General features: G+C 42.0%; 1 protein-coding gene across 2 annotated transcripts in view; it reads left to right on the top strand.

Moving 5' to 3' along the window:
• LOC142995575 (protein jagged-2-like) overlaps positions 1–18,198 on the top strand; it is a 50,058-nt gene extending 31,860 nt beyond the window's left edge. Inside the window, exons 6-26 of one of the 2 annotated variants that reach the window (XM_076146674.1) lie at positions 1,031–1,161; positions 1,255–1,374; positions 1,476–1,589; positions 1,922–2,035; positions 3,571–3,681; positions 4,059–4,105; positions 4,900–5,073; positions 5,382–5,532; positions 5,643–5,807; positions 6,358–6,471; positions 7,137–7,250; positions 7,900–8,013; positions 8,244–8,360; positions 8,470–8,497; positions 10,965–11,050; positions 11,760–11,873; positions 12,085–12,200; positions 12,666–12,935; positions 13,840–13,971; positions 15,925–16,084; positions 16,337–18,198. In XM_076146674.1, coding sequence (XP_076002789.1) covers positions 1,031–1,161; positions 1,255–1,374; positions 1,476–1,589; positions 1,922–2,035; positions 3,571–3,681; positions 4,059–4,105; positions 4,900–5,073; positions 5,382–5,532; positions 5,643–5,807; positions 6,358–6,471; positions 7,137–7,250; positions 7,900–8,013; positions 8,244–8,360; positions 8,470–8,497; positions 10,965–11,050; positions 11,760–11,873; positions 12,085–12,200; positions 12,666–12,935; positions 13,840–13,971; positions 15,925–16,084; positions 16,337–16,845 — 3,001 coding nt within the window. In that variant the 3' untranslated portion in view covers positions 16,846–18,198. The remainder of the gene's footprint in view (positions 1–1,030; positions 1,162–1,254; positions 1,375–1,475; positions 1,590–1,921; positions 2,036–3,570; positions 3,682–4,058; positions 4,106–4,899; positions 5,074–5,381; positions 5,533–5,642; positions 5,808–6,357; positions 6,472–7,136; positions 7,251–7,899; positions 8,014–8,243; positions 8,361–8,469; positions 8,498–10,964; positions 11,051–11,759; positions 11,874–12,084; positions 12,201–12,665; positions 12,936–13,839; positions 13,972–15,924; positions 16,085–16,336) is intronic. The other variant, XM_076146675.1, reaches the window with a different exon arrangement.
• Positions 18,199–20,140: the final 1,942 nt, after the last annotated feature.

The raw sequence follows: 20,140 nt of genomic DNA, 5'->3' as shown, positions 1-20,140 counted from the left end.
ACCTTGATGAAGATGGTCTATTTGTCCATTTCCTACAAGTAAAACTCCTCTTTGGATGTATACCAGTGGAGGTGTGACTGGTTCTGTTCCCAAATCGCCCTAAATGATCTCAGCCTTTTCCTGGCATTGTAATCGTAAATCTATGAATTTCCTCATGCGCTATCACTGGTTAATTATCAGTCTTCTCTATGCCTTCCAGCTTGTGTGTGTGTGTGTGTGTGGTGGTGTGTGTGCGTGTGTGTGTGTGTGAACATCCCTCAGGCTCCATCTGTACTTAAGAACACATTGTTACTGTTCTTGCCTGCCTTCAAATCACAGCCTTTTATTATTTTACACAAAATATATTGAGCCACTGCTGAACCCACTGAACTCAGCTCTTGTGTATTTACTGTGTCTCAATAGCAGAACCACAGTGGAAGATGCACCCCCATCAGATAATACGTATTAGTAGTAGAATTACAGAAGTACCTAAGAAAATTGAACTTTTTTATTCTTTCATATCAGTTTAAGGGGAAAATGGCAAGACCTAAAGAAGGAAGAATAGAGGGAAGGCAATAAGGGAAAAAACTAGATAAATTAACAAAGGAAATGGGAAAGAATGGAGGAACGGTAACTAGAGTGAAGAAATTGGGTAGTAATGATGGAAGGACCAGGAAAGCAAGGAGATTGAATGAAGGACGGAAGAGATAAAGATAGAAAGGTAGAGAGAAAGAAGGTGCAGAAAAGGAAACAAAGAAGGATTTAAGGAGGGCGAGCAAGCAGGAACAAGGCTAGAAGGAAGGGAGTAATATGCTCTTGACTTTTTTCATGTTTTTGCAACATAACAAAGAAGAAAAAACTTAAATGCCAGTACCTCAAATTTGTTCTTGACCAAAACTTCCTTTTGTGTGTGTGTGTGCGTGTGTGTGTGTGTGTGTGTGTGTTTGTGTGTGTGTGTGTGTGCGTGTGTGTGTGTGAGGTTCAGTAGTATACAGCGAGTATCACGTATGCAGTTTAAGTATGTTAAACTGTGGCTTCCTGTGTATTTCAGGTGTAACTATGGCTGGCATGGTCCGTTCTGTGATGAATGCCTGGCGTACCCGGGGTGCGTTCATGGTACCTGCACGGAGCCCTGGCAGTGTACCTGTGAGAAAAACTGGGGAGGATTACTGTGCGATAAAGGTCAGTTTGAAAAACCTCAAATCTTATTGATGATAGAAATAACTGTTACATTTGCTGAAAGTACATCATTATCTTATAATCATTCTTGTGCAGATCTGAACTATTGTGGGACCAACCGGCCATGTAAAAATGGAGGGACATGTATGAACACGGAGCCCGATGAATATAAATGTGCCTGTCCGGACGGCTACTCTGGCAAGAACTGTGAGATCGGTGAGTCCTTGAACACATAATTAACCAGGTTTAAACCACGCCTTATCTCAAAGTTTGAAGTACTTTCTGAAGCTGATAACTGTTTTCTGCATTTTGTGTAGCTGAACACGCGTGTGTGTCAAACCCCTGTGCTAATGGAGGGACCTGCTACGAAGTCCCATCTGGGTTTGAGTGTCACTGTCCTGCAGGCTGGTCGGGGCCCACATGTGCTAAAGGTGGGTGGATGGAAAGTGTTTGCTGAGATACATCAGAGCTGTAATGAGCTTGTTTAGACTAAAATAAAAAAGTAGTTAGCAATATCTAGTGGTAAAGTCGATCAATGTAATATTGAGCAGCACAGTTTGAGCTCAGGAATCACAGACTTTTGCCATTCAGGTGATTCAGAGTTAACGCAAACATACACATAACCTACCATGTCTATCTGGCTTTTATCATGTAGGAAATCAGAGCAGAGTTCATAACAGAGATGAACTTGTGTGTTTATGAGCTCGAACCTTTCAGCATGACTGTTCTGAAAGCTTTGGTTCCTGTTTCTTTTGCATTTCAGACACAGATGAATGTGCTTCCAACCCATGCGCTCAGGGTGGGACATGCATTGACATGGAGAACAGCTTTGAATGCGTTTGTCCTCCTCAGTGGACAGGAAAAACCTGCCAAATAGGTATGACTCACATGTCTAATTAATTTGTGATTTTTTTTTTGATTAAAATGTTGGGAATAAAGACGACTTTTAATAAATTCAGGCACAAACAGGACTTTTGAGATATTATACAAGCTCAAAACATAATCCTTCCTGTAAAATCTGATCCAGAATCAAAGTTCCGTAGCATGTTGATTGATGTTCTGCTGTGGTTGTGTGTGTTATATATTGCACCTACGCTGAATGCCATGTGTGTGAATTTACTCCAGGAATCCCATTTGCTTGCAGAGATGTGGTGTATTGAGTTGTTTGTTTATCCTCCCGTGAACCGTAGTATTGCTGCAGGAGGGCCACTAATTTTAAATTAGTGTGTGTGTATACTGTAAGTATGTGCGTACGCATGCCCAATAAAGACATTTACAAGGTATCATCTGCAGCTTGAGCCAGGTGACTTGAGTAAAGTTATAAATAACCTCCCGCCTGGCAACTGCTAGCCATGGGACCGAATATACTCAGCCGTGGGGTTATCTTTGGCTCCAGACAGGGCGTAGCAGGAGAGTATGTACGCTACGGTGAGGCAAGGCCCCGCCATGGCTGAGCCTCACACCCTTTCGAAGGGGTTGTATCGCTTTGCCAGACAGGAGAGGAAACACTGTCTAACATATAAACATGCACAGGGAGGCACTGAAACGCTGCAGCTTGTGTTACAGACTCTGTTATTCTCAGAGAGCACTTCCCACCCTTTCAGGGACCGGGTGGTACCTGGGAGAGAGGGTGGCGGGGTGGTGGTTGTTGGGGGGAGTCGGGTGTTGAGTTTCAGCAAGCTAACAGGTGCCGCTTAACTCCTGGGAGTAGTATTAATGCACTGGTGGGTTTATAGTGGGCGGGGCGGGCTTGGCCACCGCCGCCTCTGAAACTGACCACTTGGAATGCCGCAGGTTGTCCTTGAGGGAATGCAATAGAGAGAAATTAGACAGGGGGAGGCAAATTTCTACGAGAGGGTCATGAATATTCTTGAGGCTTTTGCAAATGTACCATTGTATGATTAAACAATCCTATCGTCGCAACTGATCAAATACTGGTTGCGGGCCAATCACAGGGCCGAATCACACACAGTACACAAAGTAATTCTTGTGTTAGTACACAAAGTAATTATTGTGTTTTTACACAAAGTAATTCTTGTGTTAGTAAACAAATTAATTATTGTGTTAGTACACAAAAGTAATGCTTGTGTTAGTACAGTAGATGAGGCTCATTGGAGTTGTAGTTGGTCAGTGTTGATGAGGTGGTGAGGCAGATTCCTGTTTATCATAGAAACCTATGGGTTATGTCAGCTTTTCAGAAACAAACAATGACAGAATGAGAAAATACGAATGCCTGAAAAGGTGGGGAAGGAAAAAGGTGCAGAAAAACAGCAGGAAAATGGTTAAATGTGCCTGCAGTCCATTTCCTTCAATATAACAAACAACCTTTGATTTTGCCTGGTGATGGGGCTTGTGAGCAGTTTCTTAGGTCTCTCACTCTCTCACTCTCTCTGTCTCGTGTCCATTTTGCAGATGTTAATGAGTGTTATGGGAAGCCTTGCGGCCATGCTCAATGCAAAAACTTGATTGGTGGATATCTCTGTGCCTGCTTTGATGGATGGGTGGGCAAGAAGTGTGACACCAGTTAGTATCAATTCAGCAAACCGTCACTATCAGCCTCTCCTGTTACTTGTAGTACTCCTTGCTCTACGTTCTCCTGCCTCTGTAAAGGGTTAGTCCTGCTCTGCCCTGGACCTAATCAATCTCAGCTGTGAAACAAAAGCACACTCTTTCATACAACTTTCAGTCTTCTGTGGATGTTTTCAGGGAAATCCTCTATGGTTGTTCTGCTTCATTGCATGTGCCCTTCTCTGAATCTGCTCTCTTTCAGTTTCTTGTAGGCATGGATCAATTTCTCTCCTGTAGCAGCTGCATGTTTCTACTAATCATGCATGTTCCACTTTCTCATTTGTTAAACACATACACAAATGTGATGTTTTCTCTTTTCTTTCTACCATCAGAAATCAACTCCTGCCATGGACAGTGTCAGAATGGAGGGACTTGCAAGGTGAGATTTAAATCCGCACAAAACATCTCTGGAGGCCTTTGCAAAAATCTCCCTGAGAAAGCATTCACAGTTTGAAGCCTGTAGCAATAACACAGAGAGGGAAGTGTGCATTCTGAACTTGAAATGGTCTTTCTAACTGATCATAGTGCCTGTCCACACCAAAAAGTGTCGAAAAGGGTAATATGGTATTTAAATACTGGTTACTAACATATTTTGGAACGCAGTAAAGCCTGATAGTACAACAGTTGGTTTTTTAACCTGTTCCTCATCACCATGTTGATAATTTCACACAGTAAATTCATTTCAAAACTGTCACTAATTCACAGCTTCTAGTTTCTGGTGCTGCGTAAACAATTGCAGCAGTGCCAAACTCACTAGCTAGCTATATAATAACAGTCCATTTATAAGTTAAGTTAAAATACACATTTCCATTAATTGTGCAGTGTGACTAAGTGAATGGACGTCTTTTGTGTAGAAGATGTTGACATTTATCGTGTCTTCAGTTTCAAAACCATTTAGTTCAACGACAAGAAGGAAATGATAGTTTGAAGCTAGACAGGAATGCTAGCAAGCGGCTAGCAACTCTTGGCACGGTGATACAAAGTAGCTTATAAGAACCGTAATCAACTTCTTTAGTAATTCTTATGGAAATGATGCAACAACTGACCAACCAGAAGTGTGTATTACAAAGAGCCATATAATTAATTCATTATAACATCTTATATTCTAAAATAAAGGAATATAAATTGGAGAATTTCTTTTGGGTTTTAGTTAACTTGCTCTCCTTGTTGTAGGGGGGGACCAGAGGCAACCAGTGTGTTTGCCAGCCAGGTTTTGTGGGTCGTCACTGTGAGATGCAGAGGACTCGCTGCTTCAGCAGTCCCTGTAAGAACGGCGGCCGCTGCCACACGCTACTGGACGGATATATTTGTGAATGTCCACAGGGCTTCGCTGGTACAACCTGTGAGGTGAGGAGGGGATCCTGCTATTCTGGTCCTACGGTTTATGAAAATCCATAATACAAAATAATACAGAATTATGAAAGGTTTTGTAAAATCATGAAAGTTATTCATAGTGGCTATAACTCCCGATAACTGTTTCTGCTAAACTTTTCTAGACTCGAACTTAACTAACATTTGGTTATCTGCTACAGTCCACATGTATGCTTATGTATTAAGTTGTCAATGCCTCAAAAGTTAGAAAGGTTTGGCTTTTTACACGGTGGAAAAGTTCTGGAAATATTTGGAATTTATATAAATAATAAATAAATTTTTAGGTCCAGAATCACCCTTGCAGTCCAAACCCGTGTCACAACAAGGCCCAGTGCCACAGTCTGGGGGAAGACTTCTACTGCAGCTGTCCAGACGAATATGAGGGCAAGACCTGCTCAGAACTCAAGGACCACTGCAAGACCAACCAATGTCAAGGTAACGTCACATGTTTAACTTCACAAGGTAACAAGTCTGCTTCTTTTGGAGCCTTTTTGCGTTGCTGATTTTATCTTTCTTAATTCTTCATCCATCTCATTTATCCCCAGTGATTGACAGCTGCACAATTGCTGTGGCAACCAACGACACCCAGAAGAGGGTGTGGCACATCTCGTCCAATGTGTGCGGACCCCACGGCCGCTGCATTAGTCTGCCTGCTGGGAACTTCAGCTGCTCCTGTGAACCGGGATTCACTGGCACCTACTGCCACGAGAGTGAGTCACTATCAGTGCACACACACGCACACGCACACACACACACACACACGCATACACAGACTATATTTATCATCAGTTCCCATCACTGAGAGCAACATCATTCTTACAGTAATTCAGACTCTAGTTACACTTATCATCACTCTCTTAGTTTAGTTTACAGCACTGGTAAAGATTCAACAAGTAAATCAAAAAGAAAACATTTTAAAAAACACAAAGCAACCAGACAGCTAATTGGAGGTTATTGTTTTCCTCTAATTCTTAAACACTAGGTTGATAAGTAAGGTGTGTTTCATGCAGCCCTTTGGCTTTTTTCTGCAGCATTTAAGGTATGGGAACAGCCCAAATTTCAACGTCTTTGTTTCTTTTGCTTTACATTACGTTGGAGCGATGCAATGGTTTTGTTCTTAGTAGTTTCGGGTCACACAAGGACAAAGATTTTGACATTTTTTCAACCAATCAATTTTGAAAGAAAGAATATTGAGACTTCAAGACTTTATGAGAAAAAGTGGTCAACTCTCTCTCTGTCTCTCAATCTCTCTCTCTCCAGACATTAATGACTGTGCATCATCTCCGTGTAAGAATGGAGGCACTTGCATCGACGGGATCAACACCTTCAAGTGCTTCTGTCCAGACGGCTGGGAGGGCACCCTGTGTCAAATCGGTGAGTGTATGTGTGTCTGTGAGATGTTTGGTTTGTGTTTGAGTTACACATCTAGTGGGGAAAATGGCAGTGAGCTACCCGTGACTCACATTATGAGCACATCATGACCACTGTCTTGCCACCTCTAGCTTTACTTGCTGTCTGACTCTGTAATGTGTATAAGGTTTGGTCCATTTCTTTTAGACTAAGGTTTATTACCCACAATAGTAGACGCAGGTCTGAACACATCATGCTCAGGTTTAGAGCACAACAACCACTAGTTCTGAATTGTTTTTGGAGTGTGAGCGTGACCTGCACTAGTCCCAATGATTTAATTGTATGTAATCTATTGATTGTTCAGCTATCTGAAGGCTGCATGACTTTTTCACACCATGTGAAGCGACATGTGGTTTACATTTGGGCAACATTGTAATTATTACATTGCTACAAACATTGTATAGGTTCATTTAATTTAATTAAAATGTGTGGAGGATGAGCTGCTACATATTTATGATTGATCACAGGGTTGCTGTTGAGAAAGATGTTTCTTACAGTAATATGACTGAAATCTGATTTGTGTGCCACTGAACATGTCCTGACATCATGAGATGATGATTTCATATTGAACCAGAAACTGTAAGCAGGTTTTGTCAGTGCCTTGAGGCCTTGTTGTGTTTCTGATGCAGATGTGAACGAGTGCAGCAGAAACCCGTGTCAGAACGGAGGGCATTGTGTGGATCTGATCAACGACTTCTACTGCACCTGCATCGACAACTGGAAGGGCAAAACCTGCCACTCACGTATGTCATAGTGTGTGTGTGTGTGGGTGTGTGTGTGTACAGCATACCTATCAGTAACTAACGCTATATATGATATATCACCAACACAAAGAAGGAAGGAAGACAGGAAAGAAAGTTAGAATCACAAAAGGATAAAAACAGGAAAACTCCCTTCAGTGAACATGGAAGTGTTGACATGAAAGATGGTCTGCATGGTGTCGTATCTGTTTATCACGCATATGCAGAGTAACAGCAGCTGCCAAATAAATTACTGCATTAGAGCGTATAATACCTTAAGATGGAAATACTCAAGTTAATTGCCTCAAAACTGCACTTAAGTCCAGTATGTCTATGTGTGTGTTTGTCATTGTTGGTGTCTTGTCGCATTTGTTTCATCCTCTTGTGTTTTTGAGGCGTGATGTTGTAAGCAGCTGCTGTGTGGGCTTGTTTACCACTTTTATGGCATCTCTGAACACACAGACAGACGGATGGACGGACGGACAGACAGACAGACAGACAGACAGACAGACAGACAGACAGACAGACAGACAGACAGACACACACTCAGACACACACACACACACACACACACACACACACACACACACACAAACACAGGCTCAGTGTCAACTAAAAATGTTTCTTTTTTTCCCATGGTGCCTCTGTCCAGGTGAGAGCCAGTGTGACTCCACTACATGCAGTAACGGGGGGACATGTTACGACCATGGAGACTCCTTCCTATGCACCTGCCCCTCAGGCTGGGGAGGCAGCACCTGCAACACAGGTCAGACGCTCCCTGCAGGCTAATTACAGCGTTACAACTCGCGTAATAACACTGTAATAACACTCATATACAACATCGCCCAAGTGTGTGATCACACGCCAGAGACTCAACTCACAGCCTACTGAAATATACTAATTCTTCACATCAGTCACCATCACACACAGTCAATCAGATATCCTGAACCCATCAGCATATTAGGAGCATATTTCATCGTTGTTCTAAATTTACAGCCAAGAACAGCACATGTGACTCGGGTCCCTGTGAGAACGGAGGGACATGTGTCGGAGGAGGAGACGCCTTCACGTGCATCTGTAAGGACGGCTGGGAGGGAGCCAGCTGTGCCCAGAGTACGTCACTGTGTTTTTTAACTGTATTCACTAACCGATTAAAAACAAATGAATTCACACTCAAGTTACACCATCCTTTGATTGATCCATCTCCTTTTCTCTCTTACAGATGTGGATGACTGCAACCCTCATCCATGGTAAGATAGAACATTTTTTATCATGATATTCAATTCATTTCATGCTGGTAATGCAGTGGAGCATCACACTACTGATGACCTCTCTGTATTTGGGTCGGGTCAAGTTTATTTGTATAGCCCAAAACAACATATAGTGTCTCAAAGGGCTTTCCAGGCAAACGCCAACCAACAGTTCCCAACCCGGCCAACAAACCCCCAAAAACCTTAATGTATAAGGAAAACGAAGAAACCTTGCGACAGCCAGTTGATCTCATTCTTGGTCGTCTCTGCTCTTTTTATTTTTTTGTCTATTTCACGTCGGGTCTCTTTCCCAAGGGGCAAGTAGAAAATCCAGAATCAATAATTAACCAGTAAGACTTTGTTTTGCGAGAATGAGTAATAAGATTTATAATTCTCTTACATAGAACATGTACTTTTTAAAATAAGAATTGTCAGGATTTTCACAAGCCAAGGTGGCAGAGGTAAACCAAATTGAAAACAAAATGTAAAGGAAAGCTTGTGACAAAGATTTGCGACGCTGTGTTCAGAAACTCGACCAGTTAACGGTTTAAGCACATTTCCTGCGTCAGTCTGGAGCTCTGATCCAGTCCAGTCACGCAGAGTGAATATTCTCACCAACGGGGTTTCCCACAGCGAGCAGCCACTCTCACACGTCGCACTCTTACTGCTAATCTGATCTAATACTCAGGGATTTTCCCATTAAAGTTTTTTGGATGTTGAGGTGTGTGTGTGTGTGACTGACTGTGTGAGTGTGAGTGTGAGGGAGTGACGGTGTGTACTTGTGTGTACATAATTGTATATGTGTGTCTCTGCATGTGTATACAAGTGTATTCATGTCATGTTGTTTTTTCTTGATTGTGGAGCTTCTGGTCTCTGCTGTTTGTTTTTATGTTTGCCAGATTTTTAAAGATTTTTCTCATGAACTGCAGTTACCTGAAACGAAACCCATGCAGTAGGATTTTGTCTGCGCTAAAATTTCACCTATAATGGGCCCATAAGTGTGTAAATGTAATACATATGATATAACTTAGCCTTAGTTATTGTTAGCCTAAGTTACTGTCACACATCCACATCATGTCCAGTGTGGCACAAAGAAGACATTCACTCACTTTTCCTCTTTACAGTGGAAAACAAACCCAAGCATTTCATAGATAATGAGTGAAGGGAAATCCTCCATTCGCTTTTCTCAGTGTCTGTCTTTTTCTTGCCTGCCTCCAGGGCAGCAAACTCTGACGTGGGAAACGTGTGTAATTGGCCACTGGCCCGTTCTTATTGATGTGTCAGTTAGCCTGTCACAGCTCGTCTCTGCCGGACAAGGGAACGTAAACAGAGCCCATTGCTTGTTGTAAGCGTTGGTCTGTAGAAAAATACGATACTACACAGAAAATGCTGCACATGTTGAAAACTGCAGTGACTCTACTTTATTGTTATTTATCAATCAGTTTTGGTGTATTGAAAATACTTGTATGTTACTCTGAGTAAGCTCATGCCAATAATGATTTATTTCAATCAATTATGGTTTGTATGACTTTTAGTACAATTGAAGTGTTGATCTGACAGTGTGTACAGAGAGCTTCCCTGAGGGATTACACTCTGCCACTCCAACACGCCCTCCACCCCCACCTCACCGCCACAATGACTGATAGGTGGATTAGGGAAGGTTTTGGTTTCGGTGTGGAATAAGGCGGCACCATTCACCAGCCTTGACTCGGGGGTTATTGTGAGGCTTTGGTTCGGGGGCTGGACTCAGCATGTGGTCAGCAAGGATTTGCATATGAAGTGTGGACATTGATAAGGGATCAGCTTTGCCGGATCATTCTCGCTCCCATCTGCCCTCTGACTTTCTCAGAGCTGTGGGCACGTATTGCTTTAATCGCAGTCTAATGCAATAAAGGGAGTGAGTGATATGAGGCTGCACAGTGGAGGGAAACATCAAGATTTTCTTGTAAATGTAGGCAACAACTGTCCTTAGGCCACTTAAGCCTGTAATGTGAATGAAGTACATATTGGGTTGAGGTCTTGTTTTCCTCTTTCTTCCATGATTACAATAGGTAACTTAAAAACACATACATTGATAACTAGAAAACACTCTAGGTTTAGAAACCCACAGTGACTGCCCAGGTCCCTTGACTTCTTCCATAATAACAATAACAGTAATATAATATTAGAAATGTGTAAGTTAAAGTATGGTCTGGTACCTGCATCAAAATATCAAAGTATCTCTTGAACTGTTAGAACTTTTCCATGAACTTATGGGCCCAAATTTTAGTTTGATTTCAATTAAATTCACTATACTTCCTACGATTTTCAGAGTTCAAATACGTTGAGAACTATTTTTACCCACTAGAAGACAAAAACAAGAAATAATTGTTTTTTTTTGTTGGAAGTCCATATTGAAAATCCGTCATGGTTCATTGTCATGTTGTTGAGTAGCTCATCCATCTTTGTTTCTGTCCCCATCTTTCAGCTACAACGGCGGAGTCTGTGTGGATGGTGTCAACTGGTTTCGCTGTGAATGTGCCCCAGGATTCGCTGGACCGGACTGCCGCATCAGTGAGTTCCTGGGAACCAGAGGGGCGTGTGGCAGGGGTCAGGTGGGCAGGGGGGTCAGAGGTGAAAGGTCACAGTGGTGAGAGCGTGAGCCAGTTGTTTCAGGGCGACAGATTAGGAAAGGCTTTAGGAAGCTGGTCTTAACCTCTCTTCCCTGAGCTAAGGGGAGGTCAACGCTGATGTTTGGTCTGACAGGTCAGTGCAGTCTCCCGCGGCCTGCTGGGAGAATTCTCTCAGAAAAGGCTTTTCAGATGCACAGTGTTATTGAGTTTAGGCATTTCAATACAAACCGCGATTCATCCATTGTGCAAAAACAGAGTTTCTGAAAATCCCAGAATAGTCCAAAATTGGAAACATTCTTTCAGAGCTTAGCTGCTCTTTCATAATTATTCATAACATACATAAAGACTTTGAAGTGTATCACCACATATACAGTATAACTTAAAAATCCACATTATCTATAATTCTACCGTTGTATGCCAAAACATGTGGTTTATAATATTATAGTAGTTGGAAAGGTTACATTACTTATTATTCCTAAGAAAAGTTATAAAAAGCCTTTGTAATTTAATAGACAAACAGTGTAGAAACTTTGCACTTGATCGTATCCAGATTTAATGGTTTTATTGTGGATAAAAGTCCTGTATCTGATGTGTAAGTCTGTGTGTAATTTTTGAATATATTTGAAGAGCTTGATGGTTCACTCTTTCAGATATAGATGAGTGTCAGTCATCTCCTTGTGCTGATGGTTCCACCTGTGTGGATGAAATCAATGGCTACCGCTGCATTTGTCCTCCAGGACATGCTGGACTTCGCTGTCAAGAGTGTGAGTATCAGTGATGCTCAATCTCTATGACACACAGTCAGAAATACACACACCCTTATCTTCATCTTTGAGTTTTGATTACCCTCAAAGTAGGTAGAGAAGAAACCTTGTCTATTCAGAAGTAACCGACTTGACAGTTCAGAAAACAAAGCTGTTTCGTACAAACCTGTAAATTGTTACTCACGCTCTGAACTTCCTTTATTGTTTCCAGTCATTGGACTCGGCAAGTCCTGTCATCATGCCGGCCTGCAGTTTCCTCATGGCAGTCAATGGAAAGAGGAGTGCAACACCTGCCGGTGTGTCGATGGCTTTGTTCTCTGCTCCAAGGTGAGCCCGGCTTCTTTGCGGACTCTCAGAGCCTTTTGACACCAAGTTTATTTCCATCACAACATTTTGGCTGTTACAATTGCAGGCCAATGTCCAAAATAGTCATCTGTCACAAAGGGTTTCATAACAGTTTGAGTTTTTTCACTTCTGAACATTCTTCATTTTTTATTTCCCAATGTAGAAGGGATTTCCGAGCTCTCTTAAGGCTCCAGTATGCACATTTTCTTTTAGTAGGTGAGCCGGGGACACGTTGGTTTGACATGACACTGAGTTGTATTTGTACTCAGCCAATAATGAGGTTTTAGCCTTTTGTACATCATGAACCTAATCTCGGTTCACATACGAAAAGCATCACTCCATGCCTGTTTGGATTCTAGAACTCAGTACTAGACTAGACGAGTACTAGTCCTTTGCGTCATGTCTTGTGATTGTGTCTTGTGAACATTGAGGGTTGTGTGTTTTCAGGTGCAGTGTGGTCGCCGGCTCTGCCTCCTTCCGAAGGCTCTACCTGCTCCAGACAGCAACAAACACAACCCCCCATCCTGCCCCGGAGGTCATGAGTGTGTGGAGCACCAGTACCTCACCTGTTTCTCCCCGCCCTGCCACCAGTGGGGGGTGTGTTCAACACCAGACCCACCAACACCTCTACACACACAGTGTGAGCCCAACAGCGGTTACCTAGACAACAGCTGTACCCGCATCACACTTATCTTCAAAAGAGACAAAGTGCCACAGGTGAGTCACTTGCGTCACCTTGAGCGACTAAAAAGAAAGATTTTCGTTTTGTTGAAAATATGTTGCTTTGTTGCTTTCATACATATTTGAAGATGTTTTATTCACTGACATGAGATATATTTTGTTCTCCACATTTGATTATGTTATGTATACTGAATCCAGTGTCACATTTTGTCTCACGGTTTGTTCTGATTGCTGCTCATTCTCAGTAATGCTTGCGTGTGTCGGTCTTCCCATTGCCATTACTCACAGAAATGGGGATGATTTCACTAACATCAGTTTTGGAGCGCATAGGGGAATAACAGGGTTAACAGGAAGTCTGTGGAACTCTGTGTGTATACATGGAGATGTTGGCATTCCCACACTCTCTTACTTTTCTTTGAGCATAGACAGAAAAAAAGAGAGAAGGAGACTTGCAAAGTGTTTCTCTAAATCCCTGAAAGGCAGTTAGCCTTCTACAGGAAGGAACTGTTGCGAGAGCAGCATGGCATCTATAAAAAGTCAGCAGCTACTGATGAGCGTTGAATGACTGAATACTTTATTTATTTACTGCTTCTGTCTAGTGCGTTTAGATAGATGTTTTTTTATTGTTTACTACAAGATCATGAAATTCAGTATGGCCCCTTGAGGGTAGTTTGTGTGTGTGTGTGTGTTTGTGTGTTTTGTAGGGGGAGGCTTTAGGTTTTATGAATGGAAATGAATCTACTTTCATGTTTCAAATTGAGAAGATACTGATCTGAGCCTCAGTCCCCCCTGCTGGGCGACACATTTTAACTAGCTACATCTAAAACAGATTTATGTGGAATTAAATCCTGATTGTCCCTCACAAGCAATGCAAATAGTAATCTCTCTCGCTCTCTCTCTCTCCCTCTCTCTCTCTCTCTCTCTCTGTGTATGATCAAAGGGCACCACTGTGGAGAACATCTGCTCTGAGCTGAGGTACCTCCCTGTAGCCCAGACGCTGGCGGAAAAGCGTGCCCTCCTCATCCTCTGTGACCCGTCCTACTCCAACAGAGATGCTGTGGAGGTTGCCATGGTGATTACTACACACAACCACTCGCAATCAAATACAGTATTGTATACCATACAGTATTGTATATGGTGGTTTATCGCTCCCTTTCCATTTCCATCTCTCTCTGTCGCTACTTCTTTTCCTCCTCTTCATTGAATCCCTTCCAGGGGATGACAGTAAGATCTGAAGTTGTTTTTCTTTCTGTTTTCTAATGCCCTGTCATTCTTTGTTAGAAAAGAAAGATACAAGAGAAATCAAAGGAAGAGAGCGAAGGGTGTTTGAAGCACAGCATGCTGGTTTGAACCACATCTGGATAAGATTTGTCTTTACTCTTGGAACACCTTGCTGCTCTGTCTTCTCTCCCTCTCTTTTTCTGTCCATTCGTCTTTCTCTTCTCCTTTCTCTGTCTTACTCTTTGCTTTCGTCTCATTTTCTTTTCCCTTTTTCTTCATTTCTCCTCCTACTCTCTTTCCTCTCTTTCCCGACCACCCAGGCTCGTTTTCTAATTTACATTCATCATGACTCGTACCTTTCACCCGCTCTCCTCTTTATCTTCACCTCTCCTGTAACCTTCCTCTCCCCCTTGTCAACACTGTGTCTCTCGGCTTTTCTGACAGTCTTTTAATTGTATGATTCTCTCTCTCGTCTCTCTCTATGCTCTTTTTCTCTCAGTGTTACTGCCTAACCTCCACTTTAATTCACACAGTCTTCCCCAACTCATCTTGCTCTCTCACCTGTCTTTTATCTTCATTTTCCCTCCACTTCTGTCTTTCTCTCTCTTTCTGTCTATTTCGCAGCCACCCAGACTTGGGGGAAATCAGTAACTTCAGGGCTTTAAGCTCTTAATGGAGGGGATTAGACTTTGTTTCTTCTGATGTTTTGAGCGACAAATACAGGAAAAGGAGTGGCAAGAGCGCTGACATCCACCCAAACTCTACAACGAGGCTTTTCATTAAATCTTCACTCCCACTTGCTGTGGACTTGTGTTGCATCAAAATGTCCAAGTGTGGGTGAAGTCTTTGTAATCTCCCTGAGTTTTAGACGCCATGTCATGTTGGCGTGCTTATCCAAAGGCTTGTGATGAATCTGTAAATCATGAACTGATCAGAGATCTGCGAGAAGTGCTTCAATATGTTTCAGCTCTGTGGAGATGAATTGGGTGCCTGTTTGTTACCTTTAGGCCGCACCGAGTGTGTGGGAGATCAGATCCAGGGTTTTTATAGTACTAACATTGTTGTTTAGTTCAAACATGTATTTCTGGTAGTGGCTGTGAAACCAAAAGAGTCAAATGTTTTTCCCATGGTTTAATTTGTCACATAACAACTCATGAGACTGTGGCGGTGGAAGAATTACACTGATGATATACTGAAGTAAAAGTTCAAACTGAAGGAATCAAAAATAACAAAAGAAGCGGGAGTAAAGCAACGAAAGAAAGGAAGGAGGAATCCAAGAAAGAATAGATGGAAAGAACCGAAAAAGAACAAATATAGTTAAAGAAGGAATAAAAGAATGAAACGCCCGATTGGCTAATGGCTGTTTTTAACTCAAGGACAATGGAATGTATTTACACCTAAATGAAGCAACAGCAGATGAAGCTGACAGAATAAAGCCAATGTGTCAGCCAGCAGAGGGGCGGGGCTGTGGGCGTGTCAGTGAGCTGCTGATGTTCTCAGGAGGAGAACAGAGGAGCACAGCTGGCCTCCACGCTGTTGTTTGTCCTAATTGAAGAGCATGGAGATAATCTCCCTGTTGACTCCCCCCACCTTCACCCCCTCACATGATTAGGCAATTAACTGCACCCTCTGTGGTCCCAGCAAGGGGTGGGGGGAGGGGGGCACAGCATGCCAGATGTTAGGTGGGAATGAATGAGTGACAATTCTACATGACCATTTGCCAGATTCACTCCCTGATGCAAAACCCAACTAACCCCAACACCCTCCTCCCCTTCCTCCTCTTCCACCCTCTCCCCACCCCCAGTCCTTCGAGCAGAATGGGCTGTCGAAGGATGCCGATCGAGGTCAGATCCAGAGAGCAGCTAGAGCCATCATCAACGCTCTGTCCAAACGCCACAACAGCACGGTGATGCTGGCCGTGACGGAGGTTAAAGTGCTGACCCAGGTGGTGTCCCCGCCTGTCGGTGAGTCACATGACAGTTTATTACAAAATCTGTATCCACACAAACCATGAGATATACAAAGGGCTCAAATGTTCTATGGGAGTAAACTTCTAGAATTCCAATTAATAATAATATAGTAATAATACCAATAGCAATTGATATGGACATCTGGTGCCTAACAATTATCCAAAAACCGATTGTTTTCCTTGTTAAGCTATTGTGTAATGATGACCTTGTGATAACGTCTGTCTCTGCTCTTTCCTTCTGATTCAGGCTACCTGGTCCCTGTCCTCTGTGTGGTCTTCAGCGTGCTGTGGATCTTCTGCATCGTCGTTTGTGTTTGGTGGACCCGCAAGAGGAAGAAAGAGCGCGAGAGAGCAGCGCAATGCTCAGAAGACGGGACTGTCAACAACCAACTGGGCCAGCCTCTGAGGCCCCAATCCAACAAGGACAACCGAGACAAAGATCAGCCCGAAAGCAAGAAACTGATGCTGTGCCCCATAGACAGGACGTGTGATGGGGCCGAGGGCGAGGAGGAGCAGGAGGGAGAGCAGGAGGAAGATGAGGAGAGGGGGCAGGGATTGGAGAAGTTTCCCTCCCAAAATTGCCCCAAAGTAGAGGCTCAGGACAGAGGGATGGTGGATATGGGAAGGGTTGTCTGCACAACACGCAGCTGCCCGGTGAAGGCACCGCACCGGACGGTGTACAGCCCGAAGGACAACCGGTGTAAAAACCTGAACGCAGCCAAGCTCAGCGAGGACACAAAAGACCAATACGTATGAACACAGGAGGGACCTTCCAAAAAACAAAAGAAAAAAAGCAGTTTCTTCTCACTAACTTTTAAAGCACCAAAAGTGAAGATTACAGAGGCTTTAATTTTCTATTTTTGTTCGTCACACCTTATTTAACTTGTATTGTACATCAAAATCAAGCAAAGAAATGACATGAGAAGAGCGACACGGACGTTACTTCTGCTTCTGGATATCTGCTCTGACGTCAAACTTTTGGAATCAACAATTTTCTTTCCTGTTCTCCAGATTTTTAGGTTTTTGTGTTTACGAATTACGGAAGACATTTTTTGGACCTTGCCTCCTCCAAACACTTACCTGTCATGTGATTTTGAGCATTGCCCTCAGAGACCTAATTGAACTTGATTGGCTGGCAGCTGTTAACATTGTCTCTAGTTTTGGGGTGCATTCAGTTCTATCTGCCTTAGCCCGACCCTACGGGCCTTTTCTACACTGTCTTGATATTGCAACCTTTTATTAATGTATGTAAAAATAGTTAAAAAAAACAACGGTTTTATATACTGTACGCTTTGTTTTGAAAGCTGGCACAGACAAACCCTCTGTATATGATACCTGGCATGAGCATTGTTTTTGTTTACATTCATAAGCATCTTTTCCATACTTTGTACATGTTTAAAGGTTCTTATGTAGACCCTGTGTGTCAATGCTTCAGCGATCATTCTTCAGTATTTTGCTTTGGTAGAAAAGTGCCTTCAGCCCTTATTCTTCTCCTTTTATCTCCTTTCATAAGAGTTTATGCAGAATTTAAATACATATAAAGGGAAAGATGTCCTGGTAACAACCCCTCATACCACCATAAAGGTATTTTCTTCGCTCTGTACATATGTAAATATGAGAAAAAATGGCTGTGTATATTTGAATTTAGTAACTTAAGTAATGCTTTGTATCATAGTTATTCTAAAGAATACGATTGTTTTGTGGTTGTTTTTTTAATTTTGTCATTCCGTGTATTAGTGTCGATTGGCACTAAAACAGGCTTCTTTTTGCAGATTCATGGGCTTTGTGTCCATGGTCCTTCTTAATCACGAGCATTGGTTTAAAGGAAAACAAATCCTGGGTGTTTGTCTTGTATTATCATTAGTTGTTACAGCTGTTGAACACACAGATATGGAGCTTTCAGAGCTGTTCATTGGGTTATGTCTCCCAATTCAATCCATAGTTACACAAATAAAACAGTAAAAGTTGCAAATCAATGTTTGTATTACTCATTGGCTCCACCAACTATTTGAGACTTTATTGGTAAAGGTTGTAGATTTGTATTGCCTATTGTATTGACTAAAAAGATGCTTTATCTGGACCCACCAATGTCATGGTTTTCCACATTTCGTGCTGGTGTTACATTTGCTACTTGTTTGTATGTATGTATGTAAATATTATAAAATCCTGTTGGTGATGTATTGGTGCACAGGCTCACGTGGCAGGAGTAATGCAGGTTTTTTGTAAGCAGTGTCTGCTGCAAAAACTGAAAAAGCGGAAACATAATCTTTCGACGGTCAAGTCTCCAAGCTACCGGATGTTTTTTAAGCATTTAACCAAATCATTCATGACTGTTCACATTGATCCACAGTGCACTGTTGTTTTGTCACGGAATGCAAATTACAACACTGAACTAAAGATGTTTTTTGATCAACATTATCAAAACATTATTTCACGTCAGCCATTGTGTTTTATCATTTTGCATCCTTCTTTGTGACCTTTCAATCTAGTTAATACACAAAAGGAAGCAGCCCTGTGGGTCATATGGATCAAGGGTGCAACAAACCAAAATCTGCTGCGAGTTCATCATTAGCATTTCTAACCTATAATATAGTATTTTACAGTTTATTGATATTGGAGACCACCAAATGCCGTAGCAGTAGTAGGTAATCAACTCTTGAAGAGTAGCCTGTCAAAGTGCCCCTTAGCAAAACACAGAAATCCCACCTTAACCTCAGATAAGGCTTCAAATTGTTTGGATTGATCTGGAATTTACAAGCAGTGAATGAGCACGAACGCTAAATGTTTTGTCTCAGTTTAACCTGCCTTACCTTGCGTTTGTATTTTGGTCTAATGAAGGGAACAAGTTGTGTTGTTGTTGTTGTGGACTGTCATGCTTGGTGTCCAGTGTTCGTATAGCGTGTTTCTGCACTAAGAACATGCAGGAAAAGATAAAAACATTAACCTTACCGCCACAGCAGTAGTAAAAGTAAACTTTGGCTGTTGAATAGGTCTAGACAGATATTGTTTTTGTATGTGGATGAGCATTACATATTTTTTCTTAATGATGATGCAAATTATGGAAAACCCAAATCACAATTCATATTCTGTAAGTAAATTTTATGTTGTTTTAGCTCGAGAAGATGGACTCAATGTGCAGAACATTGTAATTATTTTGTACAAATTTGGCAAAAGTCTTGGTTTGATAGTGGATTTTTTGTTTCTTCTTAGAACAATCCTATTATTTATTAAAGTATTTTATACCAAAAATGTCTTTTGTCTTCTTGTTTAGCTCTATTCTTGGATGAACCGTGTACCATGAAAGCTATAAAGTCTTACAGATTTTGTTTTACTGGTATTTAAATGTTCAATTTATGAGATTTTCATTGTTAAAACTTCTCATTTAATGATTTGAATTTCAAGAAGGCACATCTACTGTATATTATAAATATCTTAAGATTAACAGTTATTTTTGTCAATGTTGGATACCAAATGATTTGTAAAACATGTCAGAATTCAAAGCTGGAATCTCCATGTAGCCAATCAACCGTCTTTCCATCTCCCGCCTCATTTAGTGAAGGGCCAATGAGGTGAGTCCTTTGCATGCCTCCATCTGCCCCTTAATGATACTGTGGCTAATGGTTAACTTTAACATGAAAGCTGTCCAACAGCTGTGTTAGATACCCATGATGCTGTGTGTAGATTAACCCATCAGTTGTTGGGGAAGAATGAGGAACGTGTCTGGAATCCTACAGCACATAACCACCAGGTCACATGCATGTGTAGTGCACAATTCCTGACCTAGTTGGAGGGAAGTAGAATAAAGGAGAAGCAGCAGCAGAGACTATAACTTAGTGGCAGTGTTAGGTTTGCGTGTCATCCTACAATGAAGCACGCTCCATGTAAGATAATACCAGATTCCTACAAGCACTGATTACAGAGAGCGCATCTGTCCACAGCACAAGGGGTTAGATTTTCCATGCTGTATGTGAGGCATCACATTGTTCTAGTACCAGGGAGTGTTTGCAGCTTTGGAGCCAAGTATCACTGTGAAACACCATTGAATTTGCCA

Source organism: Genypterus blacodes, unplaced genomic scaffold (genome assembly GCF_046128005.1).
Source record: "Genypterus blacodes isolate CSIRO-AG114 ecotype Tasmania unplaced genomic scaffold, CSIRO-AGI_Gbla_v1 ptg000033l_1, whole genome shotgun sequence".
Classification (NCBI taxonomy): domain Eukaryota; kingdom Metazoa; phylum Chordata; class Actinopteri; order Ophidiiformes; family Ophidiidae; genus Genypterus; species Genypterus blacodes.
The sequence above is the reverse complement of the archived record's forward strand: the minus strand, read 5'-3'. Positions and strand labels throughout refer to the sequence as shown.